Consider the following 19,057-nt stretch of genomic DNA (forward strand, 5'->3'; position numbering starts at 1 on the left):
GCAAATATACTCAGTGCACAACATCATATAAGTGGCTGCGTATTAAAAAAAAAAAAAAAAAAAGAAATAAAATGAAGAACCAGGAGCCTGATTGTAAACTTCCAAAGGCAGACATTTCAGTATTGGAAAGAGGTTCCAGTTTATTTTCAGTCCTCCACCCCCCTCCTAAAATGGTCTGCATAGATTTATCTTCCTCTTCCTCTCAAATATTTCTATCATGGATATACACCCCTCAACTGAACTGCATAAGAGCTGCAGAATATCATTAGGCTAAATAAGGTTTGGTGCCATTGGTTTTATCAACACAGTCAACTCTTTAATTTCACTACCGTTCAGGCTTGTGCATAACATATGTAAAGAGGTCAAGGGCTCTGTCGTTGTCTTAGCAAACAAGGTAAATCCAAGGTTAAGAAGTAGCTCTATAAATCTTATGTAAATCCAGCCTAATTTTCTCTTTAATCTGTTGGTTTTGGAAGCCTTAGTGCCAAATATTAAAATGGAGCAAAGTAGATGAGCCATCAACAAGAGCAGTAAGATAGTAAGGCCAAGAAGAGGAGTCTGTCCAACATATATATATATATATTATATACGTTACTGAAGTTGTCCACCATGCACTAAACAGGATTATTGTTTTAGTAAAGCAGACTTTTCACTGTTGGCCAGTTTGTAGACCAGTGTCTCTTAATGTTCTCCTGTTCTGTAATTGTTTTTCTTGTTCCTACTCTATATGTCATCTGGCCATTTGAGTTTTTTTGGATGTTTTCATTTATTCACTGTGTGTATGGTCTGTGAGTTTACTGTGTATATGTCATCAATCACTCAGCAGCAGAGGAACAAAAACGCTTTGAAACAACAGGAAATACTGTAAGCAGAGAACATCAGTTACACAGAGCATTACACTGATGTGTACATCATTATTTTCATGCTTTAAATTAAAATGTTTACATGGTCTGTCTGTAGGTGGAGTTATTCATGCCTCAAGTCCATGAAAACTATTCAACATAATGGTCAATTTTTAACACTGCATGGCCATTATTCTGATAATTAATACTTACTCATTACCTGAACATTTGAAGTATGGGTGTATTTTTAATTATAATAAATTATTGGCTGGATTTCAAAAAAAAAAAAGTACTTCATACTACGCTGTGTGGGAGGGAAAATCCTTTCATTACAACACCGTACCTTTACAGGGCGTGTTAAAGTGTTAAAAGTTGCCTGTGTTTGGGCTGGGTTCTGTGGTGTCAGAAGCCAGTGTGATACAAGCTGTTTTGTTGGGAAGATCAGGGAACAAAGCTGATGGTCTTTGATCAGCTGAGCTGGGCAGCAGACCACATAGACACTGAAGCGAGAGAAGGGGAGGCCGGCCTGTTTGAAGTGAGAGTGCTTGATGGAGTGAATCGGTGCTTTGAAAGTGGGAGCTTTTCATTCAGTCATGTGCCTGTCTGTGCAGAAGAAGATGCTCATCTCTGCCTTGCCAGCATGGCTCTTAGTGGGTGCCAAGAATATGGAGCGAGCTTCTCAGGATGTGGGGTGGTGAGGAGGAGGGTTAACAAGCTCTCATCCATACCTGTGGCTTAATTACTGCGAGGCACTGCATCAGGCTTAGATAGTGGAATGCAGATAGATTACAGCTACAAAATAATCAGAGCAATGATCATCAATCCAATTTGCTGGATCAAGGAGGTAATGCTCAAGAGGAGCACAGGGTCAGTGTGCTAATGGACTGCTTAGAGTAAGGAAGAGAGAGGGAGGGAGCGAGAGCAAAGAGGAGGAAAGAGGGAGTAACATCGAAAGCAAACACAAGGTGAGAGGAAAGAGGCTGGAGGACTCCAGAGATATCAAAAAAGCCTTGATAAACTCATTGTGCTTGATGGAAAGAGGTTGTGGCATTCACTTAATAACTCTCCCTGCTGCTTCAGAGTTGTGTGTGATTGGAGGTGTCTCCTGCCTGTCACTGTGAGACAGGTGCTGTGATTTTCCACAACATCGACACTCTCTCTCAATATCTCTGCCTCTCTCTAAACCCCTCACATAGACATACCCAGCAAGGAGGCAAAGATTTTTAAGTAGTTTTTAGGCTGAACAATAATGTTGAGACATTATGCAAAACAGACGTGGGGAGAGAGCAGGAAAAGGAGAGCAAGAGAAAAGGAATGACAAAGATAAAAAAAAAAAAAGACCTTGTACAGGGTTGAAAGGAAAATGTGTACAAGTCAAGAAAAGGTATGAGAATACATGATGTGTAGAGACAGAAAATCTTTTCAGGCAGTTAATAATGAAGCACTGAAAAGGAGGTGGAAGAGATACTGTAAAATTCTGCTATAAAATCTTACTGTACCGTGGAAGGTATTCACATTTTACCAAGTCACCGGTAAGGACATTAGTAAAACGATTTTTATTCCAAATCCTCTATTTGACTAACAAAGGTAGATTTATGGTTAAGTACTGATGCAACAGTGATAATCTTAAACTTTTATTCCTTCATCCAGGGACGTTTGACTGACTGAACATACTCCTTTTCAATTATTCAGCTTCAAATTCATTCACATATTGCACATATTCACAAAAATAGCTGCCAAGAAAAACCACTATCCTCTGTTTTTCTCCACTAAGAAGCTGCTCTGGCGTACATTACATTGAAATGTCTAGACAGTACCAGGAATTTATGGTCACTAAATAAATTATGTATTGTAAAGGACTTTCCACTCACAAAATAAAAATTTAGTCTTTGTTGCTTCATACATATTCTTTCTTTCTAGTCAGGACGACTCACCTTCACAGAAAGAGTGGAGAATGAGGAAGCGAAGGAGGAGCTTGGCAAATGTCATCCTGCCACCCACACTCCACGACATCACCTGCACCTGATGAAACATACAAATGCAGAATACAGTCAGTTATTTGGTTAGCTGATTATCCACATTGCTGTTTCAGTCAGACATAACATCCAAAGACATTTCAGCTCCTTTATGTTTGGTGATTACTGTGTAAGTAAGCATGAGGTGTGATTGGTATAATTAGGGGACAGAAAAAAAGATTTGCTAAACGCCATGCTTCAAGCAGGTGTGTGTGTGTGTCTACTTGTGGGGTGGGGTGTTGATGAAAGCAAATTCTCAGCAACAGCTCATTTACAGTACTCACTGTTTAAAAGCCATAATCACGACATTGCACCATTAATTATCTGATGAAAAAAGAACACTGTTTTTTGCAAAAAGGGAAAGTGTAAATGGCCTTTTCAAGATGGGTATGGTGCTGCGTAACTGGACCAATTGTTAGGTCAAAATTAATGACAAATAATGACACTTCACATGTGGAGAGCATAATTTTATAGTGTACTCACTCGCAGGTGTTTACTGTCAGTATTACTGGTAGGAAAGCAAAAAAGACACACTAATTAACTATAAAAATCCCTCCCTCCCATCATCTGCCTCTCTTTCCCCTCCCTCTTCATTGTTTCCTCTCCTCACATTGTCATCACATCCCAGGAGTGTCTCACTGGTGGACAAACTCATTCAGTGACAATTTAATTTTGAAGGGTTATCTTTCTAAATTCCTTCTCCCCAAAGCCCACTGTGCTCCAGCTCATGGTAACCTGGTGCAGAGACAGGGTTGCTCGTCCTTCACGTATCTGATGGCAAAGAAAGCTAAATAAACTACAGGAAACAGTGTGATAAGCAATAAAATACAATGCACATGCTGCTTTGTGCTGCTGCTTGCTGTCCTGCCGCTGTGGTGCTATTGGAGATACACAGTGTGTGGTGGATTCAATTCAGACAAAACAGCTAAAATGTTCAGGTGAGTGAGAAAGAGATGCAAGGTAAAGAATAGGCTGTCATTGCTTATTGTATATGTGTACATACATATGTGTGTGTGTGTGTGTGTGGTGTATGTATGTGTGCATGTTTATATTAGCTGTGCATGAGTGTCCGTTTGAATGGGCACATTTGTTTTCATTTGGATTCTTGTTTCCTCAGCATTATTGCATTTCAATTTCTGTAACAATGCAACCTGCGTGGCTATGTCTGCTACTTTTTTTTTTTTTTACTCTATTTCCTCCTCAGCTCCTTCCTCCCCCTACACATACATTCGTCTCTCTTGCTTGGGCCTAAAGACCTTGTCTCCCCCCCCATGCCCTTTTCTCCCTCCTTGTCCTCTGAAATACAACTGTGGTCTTTTAGAAGAAGGTATTATGTTGACTCAGTGAAGCTCAGAAAGCTGATGACAGACTAAATAGATGTCACATTTCCACAACTTGGCCTTTGCTGTAGTAAAATTCACTTCACTTCACCTTTTCTCTTAAATAATTTCCTACAGTTTGTACCAAAAAAACACCTGAGGTAGCAGGACTTCTGGAGCGCTTAAATTATCCAAGTACTGACATACAAAGTTTATCAAACCAAGTATCTACAACACAGCTTTAAGGCCTAAGGCAAAATCTCAATGTCTCCTGTATTTCTCTTTCAAGCTTGGATAGGGTTGAAGAGTCTGGATGAGGACATTCAATAAAACCCATCCACGCTGGAAAATATATTAGTACACAATTTTTTGTGTTGTTTTTTTCCCCCTATTTTTTTAAATGGCCTTTGTTGATTAAAAACACATTTCATTGAAAAAGTTGTCTTCTCTGTATAATTTCTATGAGTTATCTACTTTTCTAAATAGAGTCAGACCATGCTATTCATTGTCTTAGTAGAAACAGAAATGCCCAAAAACAATTAAATTCAATTCAAAGATCTGGTAGCATCTGATACTCATCTGCTACCACTGTATACTTTACTACAAAGTTTTCCTTTCCCTGTTCAAGTATATAATGTAGGAATATCTCTCTCTCTCTCTCACACACGTGCGCACACAAACACAAACACACACACACACACACACACACACACACACACACACACACTTGTACTTCCAACTTTGTGAGGACACTCATTGACATAATGCATTCCCTAGCCCCTTACCCTAACCTTAACCATCACAACTGAGTGCCTAACCCTAACCCTAACCTTAACCTTAATACTTTTTTTGGTCCTTACTATGTAGCAAGTACAAGTACACACACACACACACACACACACACACACACACACACACACACACACACACACACACACACACACACACACACACACACACACACACACACACACACACACACACACACAGACCTCTTCAATAATCCTTCCTCCAAATGCTAAGGGACATTTCTGAGGTGATGAATGAGTGAATGTGAGTGATGGGTACTGGTTGAGACAGGCATGTTGGGTTTGAGAGGGCTGACGATGAGGCAGTCATGGAAAATACAAGCAGTTCTACTGCAGCAGCATTTGGCTCTCTGCTCTCACCAGGACACCGGAGGATTCAATCATGAACAGTCTCACAAAGAAAGCACCCCCACAAAGTTACAGATGCACTGTACTATAACTACAGCACTATGTGAACACTACCTTTGGTCTTGTTTTGTACATGTGAACTGGATTGTGTGTATTACTCTTCTGCTTTTGCTCATGCATGAGTAAAGTAAGCAGCTGATCTGGGAAAATTACACAAATGAAGGTAATTGATAAGAACTGGTAATGTGGAAAATGTTTTATTATTTGTACTCAACACAAAAAAAAAACTATGCAGTACATTATTTAAGTTGTTTGTTGTTGTTTTTATTGTATTTCTTTATTTTCACAAAGTTAATTTTAAAACTGCTGACCAGTTGTTTTTTTGGGGAAAGAGCACTTCAGCTTTCATTTAACTTTAAGGGTCAGTTCACCCAAATCTCATACAGTAATTTCTCGTCTTACCCTGGGCATTTTGCCATAGATAAATTTAGTTTTGCCTAGGTTTTGAAATATTCACTACAACTTTCTGCCACTGTACCAACAGATAAACTGAAATTGAGTCACGATATTCAAAATTGCATAAAAAATTGAAGTTTCAAAAACAGAAACAGAAACACGTGTTTCCAGAAAGACTGTACATCATTGTCAGCAGTTTTCATTGGGAACTAGTTTCACTGGGAACCATTTTGTATTAAAAGTCTGTCCACAGCATGCCCATTATTTATCTAGAGTATAAAGGACAGTGTTTCTGAAAAGAGCCTATACTGCTGAGTTCTCTAAATGTAATTTCTCAGTATATTAAGCACCACAAACAGAAGTCCATTGTCCTGGCATATGGTGGCAGAAATCCCTGCCTTAGATACTTTAAGTCAGAATCTCAACAAATCAAACTCAAACTATCTGCATGGACAAATATCCTGAGATAATGTGTGGAAAAATGTGTTTTTTTGTGACTTGTGTGACTTTCTAAATGCCTGGCCTGGCAATTTGTTGTTACTCAGACTATATTCCTAATTCCACTATTGTTATGTTTTAGTACCATGCAAAATTAACATCATTGAAAATGGCAAGGTAATTAATTTCTTTTAAGGTTTTTACCTGGGTGATTCAGGTATGTACCACTGCAATCACTTCAGTAACAATGTGGTAGATGGAGAGTGGGAAGGTGGGAGGTGGCAATCAAACTCTGCTGAACACCACAGGAACAATGGGTATGGTCTTGGCATCCATACTACCTTAAAATTAAAACCAAATCTTTGATAATGCTTAAACTGTAGCAAATTTCTCTGAATAAATTCTAGGTATACTTAAACATAAAATTGAAGACACAGATAAAGATGAGCATAATTGAAAATACGATGTAACTGATGTAAACAAACATTTTGTAAAATCAGTAAATGTAGCCTAACATTTTGGCTTTATAAGTGTTAGTCCACAAATGAAAAGAAAGTTCTTCAGGTTGAGACAAGTTCATAATTAGTACGAAAGCATGATCAAGCTTTAGATTTAGCTGAGTAGCGGTGGAACAGCAGGAACTTTGCCAGTCAGTAAGTTATGCATGTGGGAGGTTAAACTGCAGAGGACAGGGGTAAGAAAGAAGTTGGTCCTCAGTGCAAACAGAACCCTGCTGCAGCACTGTCCCACTCCAGTGGCTACACTGTCACCATCTATCAATCCCTCACTTTCTTCACCCCCTCTTTCACTCTGTCAGAGTCACTGCTCATCTTCAGCTCACCCCCCTCACCCATAACAACATCTTGTAGTAGCCTCAACTCTCTCCCCAAGATTGCCTTTTTCTGTCTGTTTTCCTTTGTTTTTCATTCTTTTTAGTCATCTCTCACTTTCTCTTCCCTGTTCTTGGTCTTATCTACATTGCCTCATGTCTCTTCCTTCTTTTTTTATTTACCACGCAGCTTGGCTTGTCCAATTATATATGTTTTCTGTAGTTATTTTTTCTTCAGTTTTTCTTTGGGCTAAGCTTTGGCAGATAATTATGTCTCCTGTGTCCTGATGTAAAATGTCAACACAACAAATGCATGTCTTCTGTGGGCAATGTATTTGTTGTGTTGTCATGTTAAGTGTGCATCCAAGACAAATATTTCTCTGCACCCAAAGAGTAATTAAAAAAAGTATATCTTATCTAAACTATTTTTGCTTAAAATAGCCTTTTTATGTTACAAGAGTTATACATGACCTGTGATTAGTGGATCATCAGTTTCTCACACTTGTGCAGCAGGCATTTGAAAACCGAAACTATTTCAAATGCAATAAATCATGTCCAATGTTTACACCTGTAATATTGGCCAATATGCCCAGGCTCTTTGCCTAGATGCAGGTTTATAGTCAGAATATTTTAAGGCCTATTAGGAACACATACAGCTCCCACTGGGCAAAGCTTAGGGTGGCTGAGCTCCAGGTCTATCTAATGAGTTGTGGTCCTACAGCTTATCTGACAGTAATGTGTGATTAAGGCAGTGTAAAGTGAAGAGTAATATCTGGACCTGCGGTGCTCTCTTGAGAAAGGCCTGCCTGCCCACATGGCTGTATCTCCTAGCTCACAGCACTCGATATTATTGATTACATGGCAATTGTATCTGACTTGCCTTAACCTCAAAGGCACCCTTCTCAGAGGGGGTGATGGGCCTCAGCTGGCAGACAAATCTGGATTATCACAGCAAATCAATGGCAGATTTCTGCCCGCCCTCAGTGCTCATGAAAAAGCCATCACTCATTAGTACTGTGATCACAGACAGATTAGCAGACATTTGGCTTTGTCAGGGAGGAGCGAGGGACAGCACTGCTCTGATGAGCTGAGTAATGTCTTCCTTCCCGCCCTCCTGATCTCTTCATCTCCAACATGACATGACTTTCTGAAAGCCTTACTCAGCATACCTCACTCACATGACAAGAGCGCAATATAAACAGGACGGCATTTGGACTGCAGAGCATGTAGTGCTTTCTGAGTAGAAATGATAATCAAACTGGCAACGTGCATTGATGCTGAGTAAACTGTTTCCTTTGGTTGGGTCAAAGATGAAATTGTTGGGGCTGATGTGTCACTTTCTCAGAAAATTAGTAGCTAAGCTATTTGGAGAAGAAGCTCAAGATAAGACAACAATGATACTTCTTGGGCAACAACACATAAGTCTAACAACCAGTGCTTATCACTTTATTCACAGACAGAGAGCTGCATGGCACATAGCACACAGTGCTGCATAGCATGAGATGTTCAAAAGCAACAGTGGTGGTTTATTTCCACAGCAGTGACCAAACCTTGACTGTTAAAGAACCATATGAGTAGTCCATCATCATTACACAAGTTATTACCAACCCAAATATTACTTAATGAGTCACACAATGAATAGGAAAACATGACATGAACAGCTTCAGTCTGAGCAGAATTGAAGCAGTTCCCTGCTGACTGACTTCTTCAGAATATAGCTCAACAGATCACTATCTCCCTGACGGACAGAGGACTGTAGGACACATGCCAAGCCATACTCTGTTATTCCATTGGAGATGCTGCCTGCATCTTCTTTGATCCTGTATGAACTGATAGGAAAGCTTCACAAAACACTGTGGGAGAGACGGGGCAGCTTACAGAGGACCTGGGGAGACAGTAATTATCAGAAACAGGATGAGAGCGCTGTGAGGTGCCGCATTACTACACCCTGTCACAAAACGCCTGTGCAGGCACAATTCATACACACTGCCCTGTGTTGAGCAAGACCATGATGTGTGTGTGTGTGTGTGTGTGTATGTATTTGAGTAACATGAGGCTGGAGGTAGGGGTGGGGGTTGATTAGTGTTCATTGGGAGTAAAGAGCAGGAAAGAAGCCTCCTGATGTGCCACACACTGAGACACAGCTGGGTAAGAGATTATACAGCATTTGACAAGTGAATACTGAGAAGCTGCATCTGCAACAAGAACATTGGAACTAATGAAGACTGATGCTGAAGTGATGTAGGTAACATGTTATTGACACTCCAATCTACAGAAAAATCAGTTATTGTATTAGTTCAGTGACTGTGTATAGCACTCAGGTAACAACAGGGAGACATTACTTACTATTTATTTGGATAAATTCATCTGATAAATTCCCATTCCAACACTCAATACAGTGATGTGCAAAAAGTCTTTAAAAAGCCAAACTTATTTGCACCATGCAGATCAACTGATGTTTAGCTGATCTTCCTGAGTCTAATTTACACATCCAAAACACCAATATGAAAAATATTAATGCCTTGGTACTTGTCACAGGACTGTGTTAATATCAACACAAGATGTTGCAATATTCAGTGAAGTATAGAGTTATGTACTGAAAACCTAAATTCATGTTCATCACTTTGATTCAAATGATTGCAGACAGAAAAAATACAAAGATTAAACATTTTTTGAATTATTCATATTTATTCTCTCACAATTTGACAGATGTAGGTACTCCTTTGGAGATAATTGTGGGCAAGGAAATTTCAATTTCAAACCTGAGAATTATATGGACAGATAAGTAATAATAAATGTTCCACCTGTCCTGTCTCCCGTTCTGCTGTTTTTACAACTGTTCACCTCCTGGCCAGAGGCCATTTCTATCTTAGTCTCATCCATGTTGTCACTCATGTACAGACAACACTGATCATTGTGTACCTCCATTCTGTTTTTTACCCTGCTCAATTTAAAATTATGACTGAGCAGCTGCTTGTTATGGATCGATTACACTAGAATTTGCCATAATAAACTATAATGAGGATGATGACCTTGTATTTCATATTCATTTGCTAAGAGAATCAAGAGAAAGGATTATTACAGAAAAGTTTACTGATCATTAAATTTAAAACTAAATATTAAATTATGTATGGAAATAAGTAAAAAAAGGAGTTCTGTGAAAAACAGGAAAGTCAACTGTCTGATAAGATATGAGATTCAAAATCACAGAAACATGCTACTCAAAGGAAGCAAGTAACCATGTCCGCTGCTGCCACCTCCTTTTTGCTTGAGTTCAGACTGACAAAACAATCTTAGCTGTCTCATTTTAGGCTTTTATTTGTTGTTTTGTGGACAAATTGTAGTGAGGACAAAATGATCCACTCCATGACTTCTTCCTCTCATCCATCTACTGATAAAAACAGTACAGATCAACGTGCTGTCATGCCCCTCTTCTCCTCTGCTCTACTTTTATTCTACTGAATCACAATGTTTTCAGATTCACCAGCATGAAGACAGTCTAACAGTCTTTATGAGAGACAATAAGATGTATTCTTAATGAGTTTCCCCAGTTTTATACTGTGATCACAGCATTAGCATGTTATCCGTCTCAACTCTCCACTAGCCTTTTCTTTCTCCCTCTCTCAAATGTTATGGCAGTAAACTAATTCTTTTTTTCCATAATATGAACTGATTGCGTCTTCCCCAAATTTTGATATCAGTCTTATGCCTGTTTCTTAGCCAAGCTTTCTCTTCACTTGGTCATTATCTGCTGCAATGAGCTTGACAAAGCTGTCCCGGCCGAAGACTGTGTGTATATCAAACAACATAAACACAGACAGCTGTGTCAGAGGGCAGCTGATAGTCTGTAGAGACTCATTCATCTCCTTTTGTCTCTCTCTTTGTTAGGGCACTGTCATTCCACCCCACCAAAAGCTGACTGTTTCCGTCTCAGCTGAAAGATCAAAACACACCATTTAGTAGCTCCTCTCCAGCACAGATGACCTTTGCATCCCAACACTTCACCCTCTCCTCATGCAGTCCGGCCTCCCGTCTTACTTCACCCTCATTGTCTCTCCTCCTATCCTGTCTCTCTGCGTGCTGTTTCAGCTCCACTTCAGGGCAGCATTCCATGCGTAAATACCAACAACAAGGATCTGTCACACAACAAAGCTGCCATTAAATTGCTGTTTTGTTTGTGTTACATGGCACGGTTTATTTCCAGGGGAGAATATGATTCGCTATGGTAAATGCTAGCAGCTTAGCTATGAATTCCCAATGTTTTAACTGTGAAAAATGAAAAGCCATCCATTCCTTCAGGAAATTTCAATTTCCAAATTCCAACATAATGGTTTCACACTTACACAATGATGAATCAATACAGGGATGCAGGGATTAGTAGCAATGGACTACAACAGGATTATTATGGATGGTAGAGTTTACAACCATCTATTGAAGACATCATATGAATGATCAGATATACTGTGAGCCTTTTTCCCATCATTTCTAACTCAGAAAAACATGGCTTCACATCCATAAGGAACTGGCAGTTCACCTGTAATACAACTGGCTGAGCAAAATCATCTTCTCAACTCTCCCCTCCTCCTCAACCTGTTTTCTTCAGTTCTGCCCGGCTGCCTTGGCTGATTTAATGACCGCACAGTGCTGGACCAGGAGAGAGGTGGGTGTGGAAATGCGAAAAGTGGGAAGCGTACAACGATCATAATCACAAGTACCAAAAATGTTGTGCAGACACCAAGAGCATCTCGGAAGAGGCAGAAAATGGACATTCACGGTTTGTGGGTTCTGTGTCAAAGGCTGTCATGTAGAGACCACTGTGCTCAGACCAGAACAGTGCATTACTCTGTCAGCAAAAATGCATCACTATAAATTTTGTTGCAGTAAATAACAATTTCTGTCAAGTTCAACTCTATGAGCTCACTTTGCCAAAGTAAACTGATGTCCTGAATATATGTAAGGATATAAATAACGCACATAATAAATAACTTGAAAAATTACATTCATGAGCCATCGCCTAATAGTTACTCAGGAGCAGGTATGTAGACTATTCAGATGCTTTCACACCTGGTAATCAATGCCAAACATTTCCCAATGGTTCCACTCAATTTCCACAGATTGGCTGAGCTACAAGAATTATGGCAACAGCATAGAAAAATGAGATGTTTCATTTTAATATCTACCACTTTTCCAGACTCCACATTTCCTTCTCCCATTTTCTGCTCTTAATACTTTAGCATTCTTCATCCTTTACTATCTTCATACTTCCATCCTTTCTTCTCCTCATACCTTTCTGCTCCCTGTCGGAGACCTCATAGGGTTGTCCAGTAGTCACTGTATCTTCAATTCAGTCCTCTATCCCTCATATTGGGTTTCATTTGAGCCTGTCAGTCAAGGTGTCAGTCAGATATGGACTCTCCATTTCAGTATTTTTTCTTCCTTCTTGTATTCTGAATGAATTCATAAAGTGACAGACACTCGGAAAGGGCAACTGTCAGAGGCATGCTCTCCACACATAATGCATGAAAGTAAGAAGCAGTTTCGCACATACGTAATATAAAATATCTCATAAAAATGATTTTACAGGATTTGTGCACCATATGCACATTTTAATGGTATAGGCTACTTAGACATGTGCTGCTATTGTAAGACAATAGCAGTGAAAGTACAGCATCAGTGCATGTTCACTGGTGGACTTCAGTGAGGATGAGTGAATCTGCAACATTGGATTACTGAGACCACCATTTCCATGCAACTTGGTGAGGAAAAAAAAAATCAGGCTATTTATGTACACTCACAATTCAAATTGTAATGATTAATCATTTGCTCTCTCATTGAAGTGTTCATGTACTACACTACTGGTGAACATATAGAAAGTAATTGTGTAACAAAGCATTTTCTGATATGACAGTAAATTACAGAATTATGGTGATTTAATGTACATTGGCATATTTAAGTTCTGATCAACATTAAAGCTTGTTGCTAAGTCAGTCAGCAGTGGTTCAAATGCTGTATATCAGGTTTGCTTGGAAAAATATCACAAACCTCACAATACCACTAGATTTACTGATGTAGTATAGTTTAAATAACAACCTATATTGCATTTAAATTGTGATTTATTTGATTTATTTACATTTACGCAAAAATTGTAATTGGTTAAAAAGTATGAGTAAAAACAAACAACTTAAAAAAAAAAATCTGGGTTACATTACTCTGCAAAGTCATGGTTGCATCAGCTGTATATAAAGCAATGCCTTCATGAAGACCCAAGCTCCATTACACAAAATATTTAACAACTGCTACTATTGAATCTACAGTATATTGACATTTAGGAGCAATATACTGAAAAAACCTTAACTGACATAGGCCGTAGGATGAACAGTTAGATTCTCAAATTGTGTGGTGTTCCCCTTTAACCTGGCGTTGCGTCGCTGCCGCGTTCAGGTGTCACATGAATAAATAAGTGGGCACCAATGCGCTTCCCAGCAGGCACCTCTGGAGCCGCCAGGGCTACCTGAGATAACACTGTACACCTGACACCTCTGCATGAGCATGCACACTCCCTCTCATTTACTGACCGCTTAAATACTCTGATAAAATAACCTGTGAGGAAACTACAGCAACAGTTGGAGTGGGCCATTACAGATAAGGCAACATAACTTGAATGAAGTGGTCACCGATGGAATTTCAGGTTTCTCATGACCTTACCGGTCCTCCCCACTGGACTGACAGCTGATCAAAACATTATTCACATTATCAGTGAACTACTTCTAAAACTCTTCTTTGGTGCGCAGATTCAACAGATCATACAAAACCATAGTGTACGCCAAAGTAAAAGAACTATTAATGAGCGTAAAAGTCATGAATTACGCACAACTATAGTGGGAAGGAAATGTTACACTACATCCTTTCTGTGAAAACATCTTTTCTGCCGCAGTCATCCCTCTAATAGTGTTTCGCTTCTATCAGCTTATAACAGGATGATCATGTCATTATCATATTATCTTACCTTCCTCGTCCGTGTCCGTCGCTAGCGGAGCGCCTTTAGATTCGATTGCCTGTCCTGCTGCGATGCGTTACCAAGTATCTGCTACCCCTCTCTCGCTCGCTCTCTCCCTTCCTCCCTCCCTCTCTGTCTCTCTCCCTCCCTTTAGTTTTACTCCATCACCACCAACGCCCTGGTCATTGCAAATGTCACTTCCCAGTGTTCAGAACTACCACTGAAAAATCCATCAAACGCAACATTCACCTCCACCTGTGCGGCGCTCCTACACAATGTCCCGTGATATTCCCATCAACTTCAGCAATTCCAGCACTTACAGGTGCAGCCACATGAAGCTTTTAAATGTTGTTCCCAAGCTATAAGATTCTGTTTTTCTCCATTAAAATATTCTCACACAAATCCTCTCCGTGCATGTTATCTAAAATGATTTCTGTGTGTGTTTCATTGGATGTGGGCTGAATTATTTCAGCTATTTTTTCCATGGCCCTGCTGTGTTCATATCAGTGAAGAATGTAAAACTACGTTTAGATGTGTATACAAATCATTTGCCAGCTTCACGGAGGAGGGCTGACTTCACTGAGATTAAAGAGATATATTTATGAGCATCCTAAATAAGCTTATGAGCTAATATATTACACAGTTTAAATTTGAAATCCATTATTTAATCACAGAGGTCATAGAGCTCAAGAGCAATGGGCAGGGTGATAGCACCACCTAGTGTATTACATAAGAATTCAAATAAAAGACCACGCAACAACACGAAAATGAGAGAACTTTTTAAAGACACATGCAGGGAAATTAATCCCCCTACAGAGGTCTGCTCTAATTTACAAAGATGGTGCAGTTTATAATTTTAACAGGCCAGCCACTAGCCACGTCAAAGCTAATCAAACATAAGCAGTATTTCATTACAATAACAAATCTTTTTAGAATTTACATTTGACTAAAAATATCAACGACTGGATTTACTCTCATTTCAGATCTCATACCATTGTTCACTGGCAGGTCTACTCAGATACCTTAAACTAAAACCCAGTGTGGGTTCGGGAGGCAGACACCCTCTCTACCTTTAAGATCAGGCTTAAAACTGTCTTGTTTAGTAAAGCTTATAGTTAGGGCTGGCTCGGGTATGTCCTGACCCATCCCTTAGTTATGCTGCTATAGAGCTAGACTGCTGGGGGATTCCCATGATTCACTGGGCGCTCTCTCCCTATTTCTGTCTCTCTCCCCCTCTCTCTCCCGATGACCTCATGCCATTAACTTTGTTTCCTTTTCTCTCCCGTAGTTTGTGCTTCTCCTCTCTCTCCCTCTCTCTGTCCTCATTCTGCAGGTATCTCTGCCTCGGGAGCAGCAGGATCCAGATCCACCACTACTCATCTTTACTATTAACCACTGTTACCTGTCATCATTATTATTGATAACACCATTACCTACACAGCTGTTCCTGGTCTCTCTCTCTCTCTCTCTCTCTCTCTCTTCTCTCCCCTCTCCTCCCCCTCCCCCTCTTTCTATCTTCTCCTAAACCCAACCGGTCGAGGCAGACGGCCGCCCACCCTGAGCCCGGTTCTGTTGGAGGTTTCTTCCTGTTAAAAGGGAGTTTTTCCTCCCCCCTGTCGCCAAGCGCTTGCTCGTTGTGGGAACTGTTGGGTTTTTCTCTGTAACAAAGTAAGGTCTTGACCTTACCCTGTAAAGTGCCTTGAGATAATGTATATTATGATTTGGCGCTATACAAATAAAATTGAATTGAATTGAATTAAAACTACACCGAGAAGATTAATTTCTACCAGAGCTCTCTGTCTATATACCATTTTTAACACAAATCAGTTATTCTGTGTTCAGCAGTGTTATTTTCCTCCAGACTGTGAAACTGTATGCAGACAGCATGCCGTTTTACTTGTCTCAGTGAGGTAATAACCAGTTTTTGCCTTTTTTGACATAGTTATTCATGCATACTTAAGGATCTTTGGATAGACAGAGGTAGAATGAATAAGATTTGTCCTACAGATTAAAGACACCAGGATGTTATTAAAAGGCCAAAGGTGCAGGACACCGCTACTGTTGATTTACAAACAACAGCTGTTTCAGTTACTCATAGGCCACAGGGCACCTAGCAAAGGACTTTGTGACAGGAATGCATTGCTTTTGTACAAGTAGATTTTTTTACTCAGTATTTACAAGTGGAGTCAGTTTTCCACAATAACAGTGTCAATGTAAACATTTGTCCACTGAGTTCATTTTGTGAAACTGTGACCCTTAAAAAAAAAGGCAGTAGTTATAGATTAAGAGACAGAGAATTAATCTGTATGGAATTTCCGCACGATGGACAAAAATGCCCGTACATGGTTTAAGCCTTATTTCTTTTACACCACTAAGACATACAAACTTTGTTTCTTATTCTGTGAAGCCAGTTTTGCAAGATGGCAAACCTGATGTGCTGCTGAAAAGTTCTTTCCACTCACTTTCAAGCCTTGATAACACTGGACTGCTATTTTCATTCATACATATGACAGACATTCCTACTTTTGCTAGTTGTCTGAACTTCATCTCCACCATTTATGAGCTTCAGAAAAATATAAATTTTCTGAGGAACAATCTGCTTGATCCTAAAACTTCTTTCTTGGCCCAGTGAGTAACTTAGACTGTGACAGACATACAGTACATTTTAACTTCATCAAATTTAGTTATACCTGGATGACAAATGGTTACCAAAAAAGGTGAAATTTGGTTCTAATCTACATTAAGACAAGGACAGCTATATCCTCGTTAATGCAAATTTTAAAATCCTTACTGGAATGGTATGAAACGCTTGATTTCAGCATGAGGTTGTATCCCACACGGCAACACTTAATTATTCAAGTGCATTGGCAAAGACACTGATGCCAGGCTGTACAAGACCCCTTGTCTTGTATGTAATTATCACCACAAAGAGAGAGACTCACTGAGGAGAAGACATAAAAAATACTATATGCTAAAGTACAACCAACTGCACCCATGTATGATGTAGTGGCATGTGGGAGCAGACGTTCTCAAATGAAAAACCAATGTGAACTATAACTTTCTTGGATATTCTTTTGTTTACAGGTAAATACGCAAAAATAGACTTACAATGACTGCTGCTGTTGTGAGGACTTTTTTCTTCCAGGAGGCACATGGTACGGCTACAAGCCTGAAAGAGAACACACAAAAATGTGTCATGGCTGCCGAATCAGTTAACTTTGCTCGTCTTTGTTATCGAGAGAATTTGTCAATTAGTTATTAGAGGTTATTAGAGATTTTTTTAAAACAAAAAAACAAGACTTTAGCTACAGTTTTGCATCACTGTAGCCACTGCACCCCAGTGACTCAAGTAACATCAATATAAATTATTCAAATAAATGCAGAAGACCATATTTAATTGTGTATATTAATGCTTATTTACTGAAAGATATTTGATATGTCAAAGTCATTCCAGGCTCTAAACCATGAATCAAACCAATTTCTCTTTTCTTCCCTCCACTTGCCTTCTTACATAGGAGATTAGGGTATGATGGGGATTCAGAGTGATATTTTGCTGCTCTCTGGTGGATATTTTACTTTACTGCAGTTTAGTGGTAAGCATTGAGATGCCGCTCAAATAGCACTTCAGTTTGAAAGCAAAGACAAGGCCCAAGTCCAAAGAAAAGGGTCACAGAGACACACTTTCAATAATAATGTCCAAAAAAAAAAAAAAAAAAATGGGAATAAAAAAAATACCATATAAAGTAGAGCCCAATAGTATCTGGTTTTATGACATTTTCCCTAGTGTTTTGCATTACAACACTTGGAAAACCTATGGACACATACCTAGTGTATTCTACTTAAGAGGGGAGTGTTATTTCAACTTTGAAGCTGATATGACATGTCTTAAGCAATCCTTGGCTTTTTATAGCCTGGCAGCCAATTCAATATTATTTGTCTCCTCCTACACATACTGTATCTCTGGTCCCAAGAACTTGCTTCAAAAAAGAGCAGTGTCTGGAGTAGCCCAGTAATCTCCTAGACATTAGTATTGATCAAAACTGCATCAATATATGATGCACTGTAGTGCATAAATAATATAAGTTTCTTTATTACCCATAGTAGTTGCCAATACATAAACGCAGACACACATGTAGGAGCCTAAAAAAGAACCTAAATATTGATAGTTGACTAATTAACATGCAATAGTTTAAGTTTATGCATAAAATGACAGTAATGTACATGGTTCACTGATTTGGAAAGAATTGGAAGGAATACTCATGTATTTATAGCTCATATATACAGCAATGCAGTAAGTTCATTATTTGATATCTACAACCCTGCTTTCTTTTTAATAGATAGGACCAGTTGGTGGATCCATAAATAGATAGCAATGTGCATACTGAGTGGTACTGTAAAACCACAATGACAAGCTCATAAGCTAAACAGTTTCAATCCCTGTCACTATTAATATGATAATGTAACAAATTTGAACTTTTAGTTTATACTCCACTGTATTTAAAAATATTTTTATCCTTTAGTGAACTGCCCAACATTATCTCAATTTGTGCTAATGTTTTCAGTTGACCTACCAAACAAACAGTGCCTTACCGACCTCCCTGTGGGCCCTGTGTGATAGATAATTTCACAGACATTTAATATTACTAATATTGGCTATGTAAATGTTTGTTTAGCTGAATCACAGTTATCATGTAATAGAGCCAGCCTTTTACTGGTTAGCATTAGCCAACCAGACGAAATGTAAGCTCCCTCTCTGTTGTTATCTTACCGCTTTGCTCCATATATTAGTATTTTCACGCCGTCTCTCCAACAACTTTTTCAAATCTTCAGCAAAGTTAAAACTTTTTTTTTTTTTTTTTGGTCCACAATTGGTTGCTTAACTTTTATAAGTCGCTGTGCAATCGTGAGCACAATAAGCCCTGTTGATGGTAGCCATTTTGATGTGTCATATCAGAACAAGCACAGGTGTTATAAATAACATTAATGATGGCTGTGTTCACTTCA

The 19,057-nt window shown here is 39.1% G+C and overlaps 1 protein-coding gene across 3 annotated transcripts in view; it reads right to left on the bottom strand.

The window, feature by feature from the left end:
- The window catches only part of cdh23 (cadherin-related 23), a 166,265-nt gene extending 147,208 nt beyond the window's left edge, over nt 1-19,057 (bottom strand). Inside the window, exons 1-3 of one of the 3 annotated variants that reach the window (XM_071481036.1) lie at nt 18,822-19,057; nt 17,162-17,222; nt 2,777-2,864 (exon numbers count right to left, since the gene is read on the bottom strand). In XM_071481036.1, the coding sequence (XP_071337137.1) occupies nt 2,777-2,855 (79 nt within the window). In that variant the 5' untranslated portion in view covers nt 2,856-2,864; nt 17,162-17,222; nt 18,822-19,057. The other 2 variants (XM_071481035.1, XM_071481034.1) reach the window with 2 other exon arrangements.

The sequence above is a fragment of the Trachinotus anak genome, unplaced genomic scaffold, assembly GCF_046630095.1.
Source record: "Trachinotus anak isolate AG129_WGS33_773 ecotype Australia unplaced genomic scaffold, CSIRO_AGI_Tana_v1 ptg000007l, whole genome shotgun sequence".
Lineage (NCBI taxonomy): Eukaryota > Metazoa > Chordata > Actinopteri > Carangiformes > Carangidae > Trachinotus > Trachinotus anak.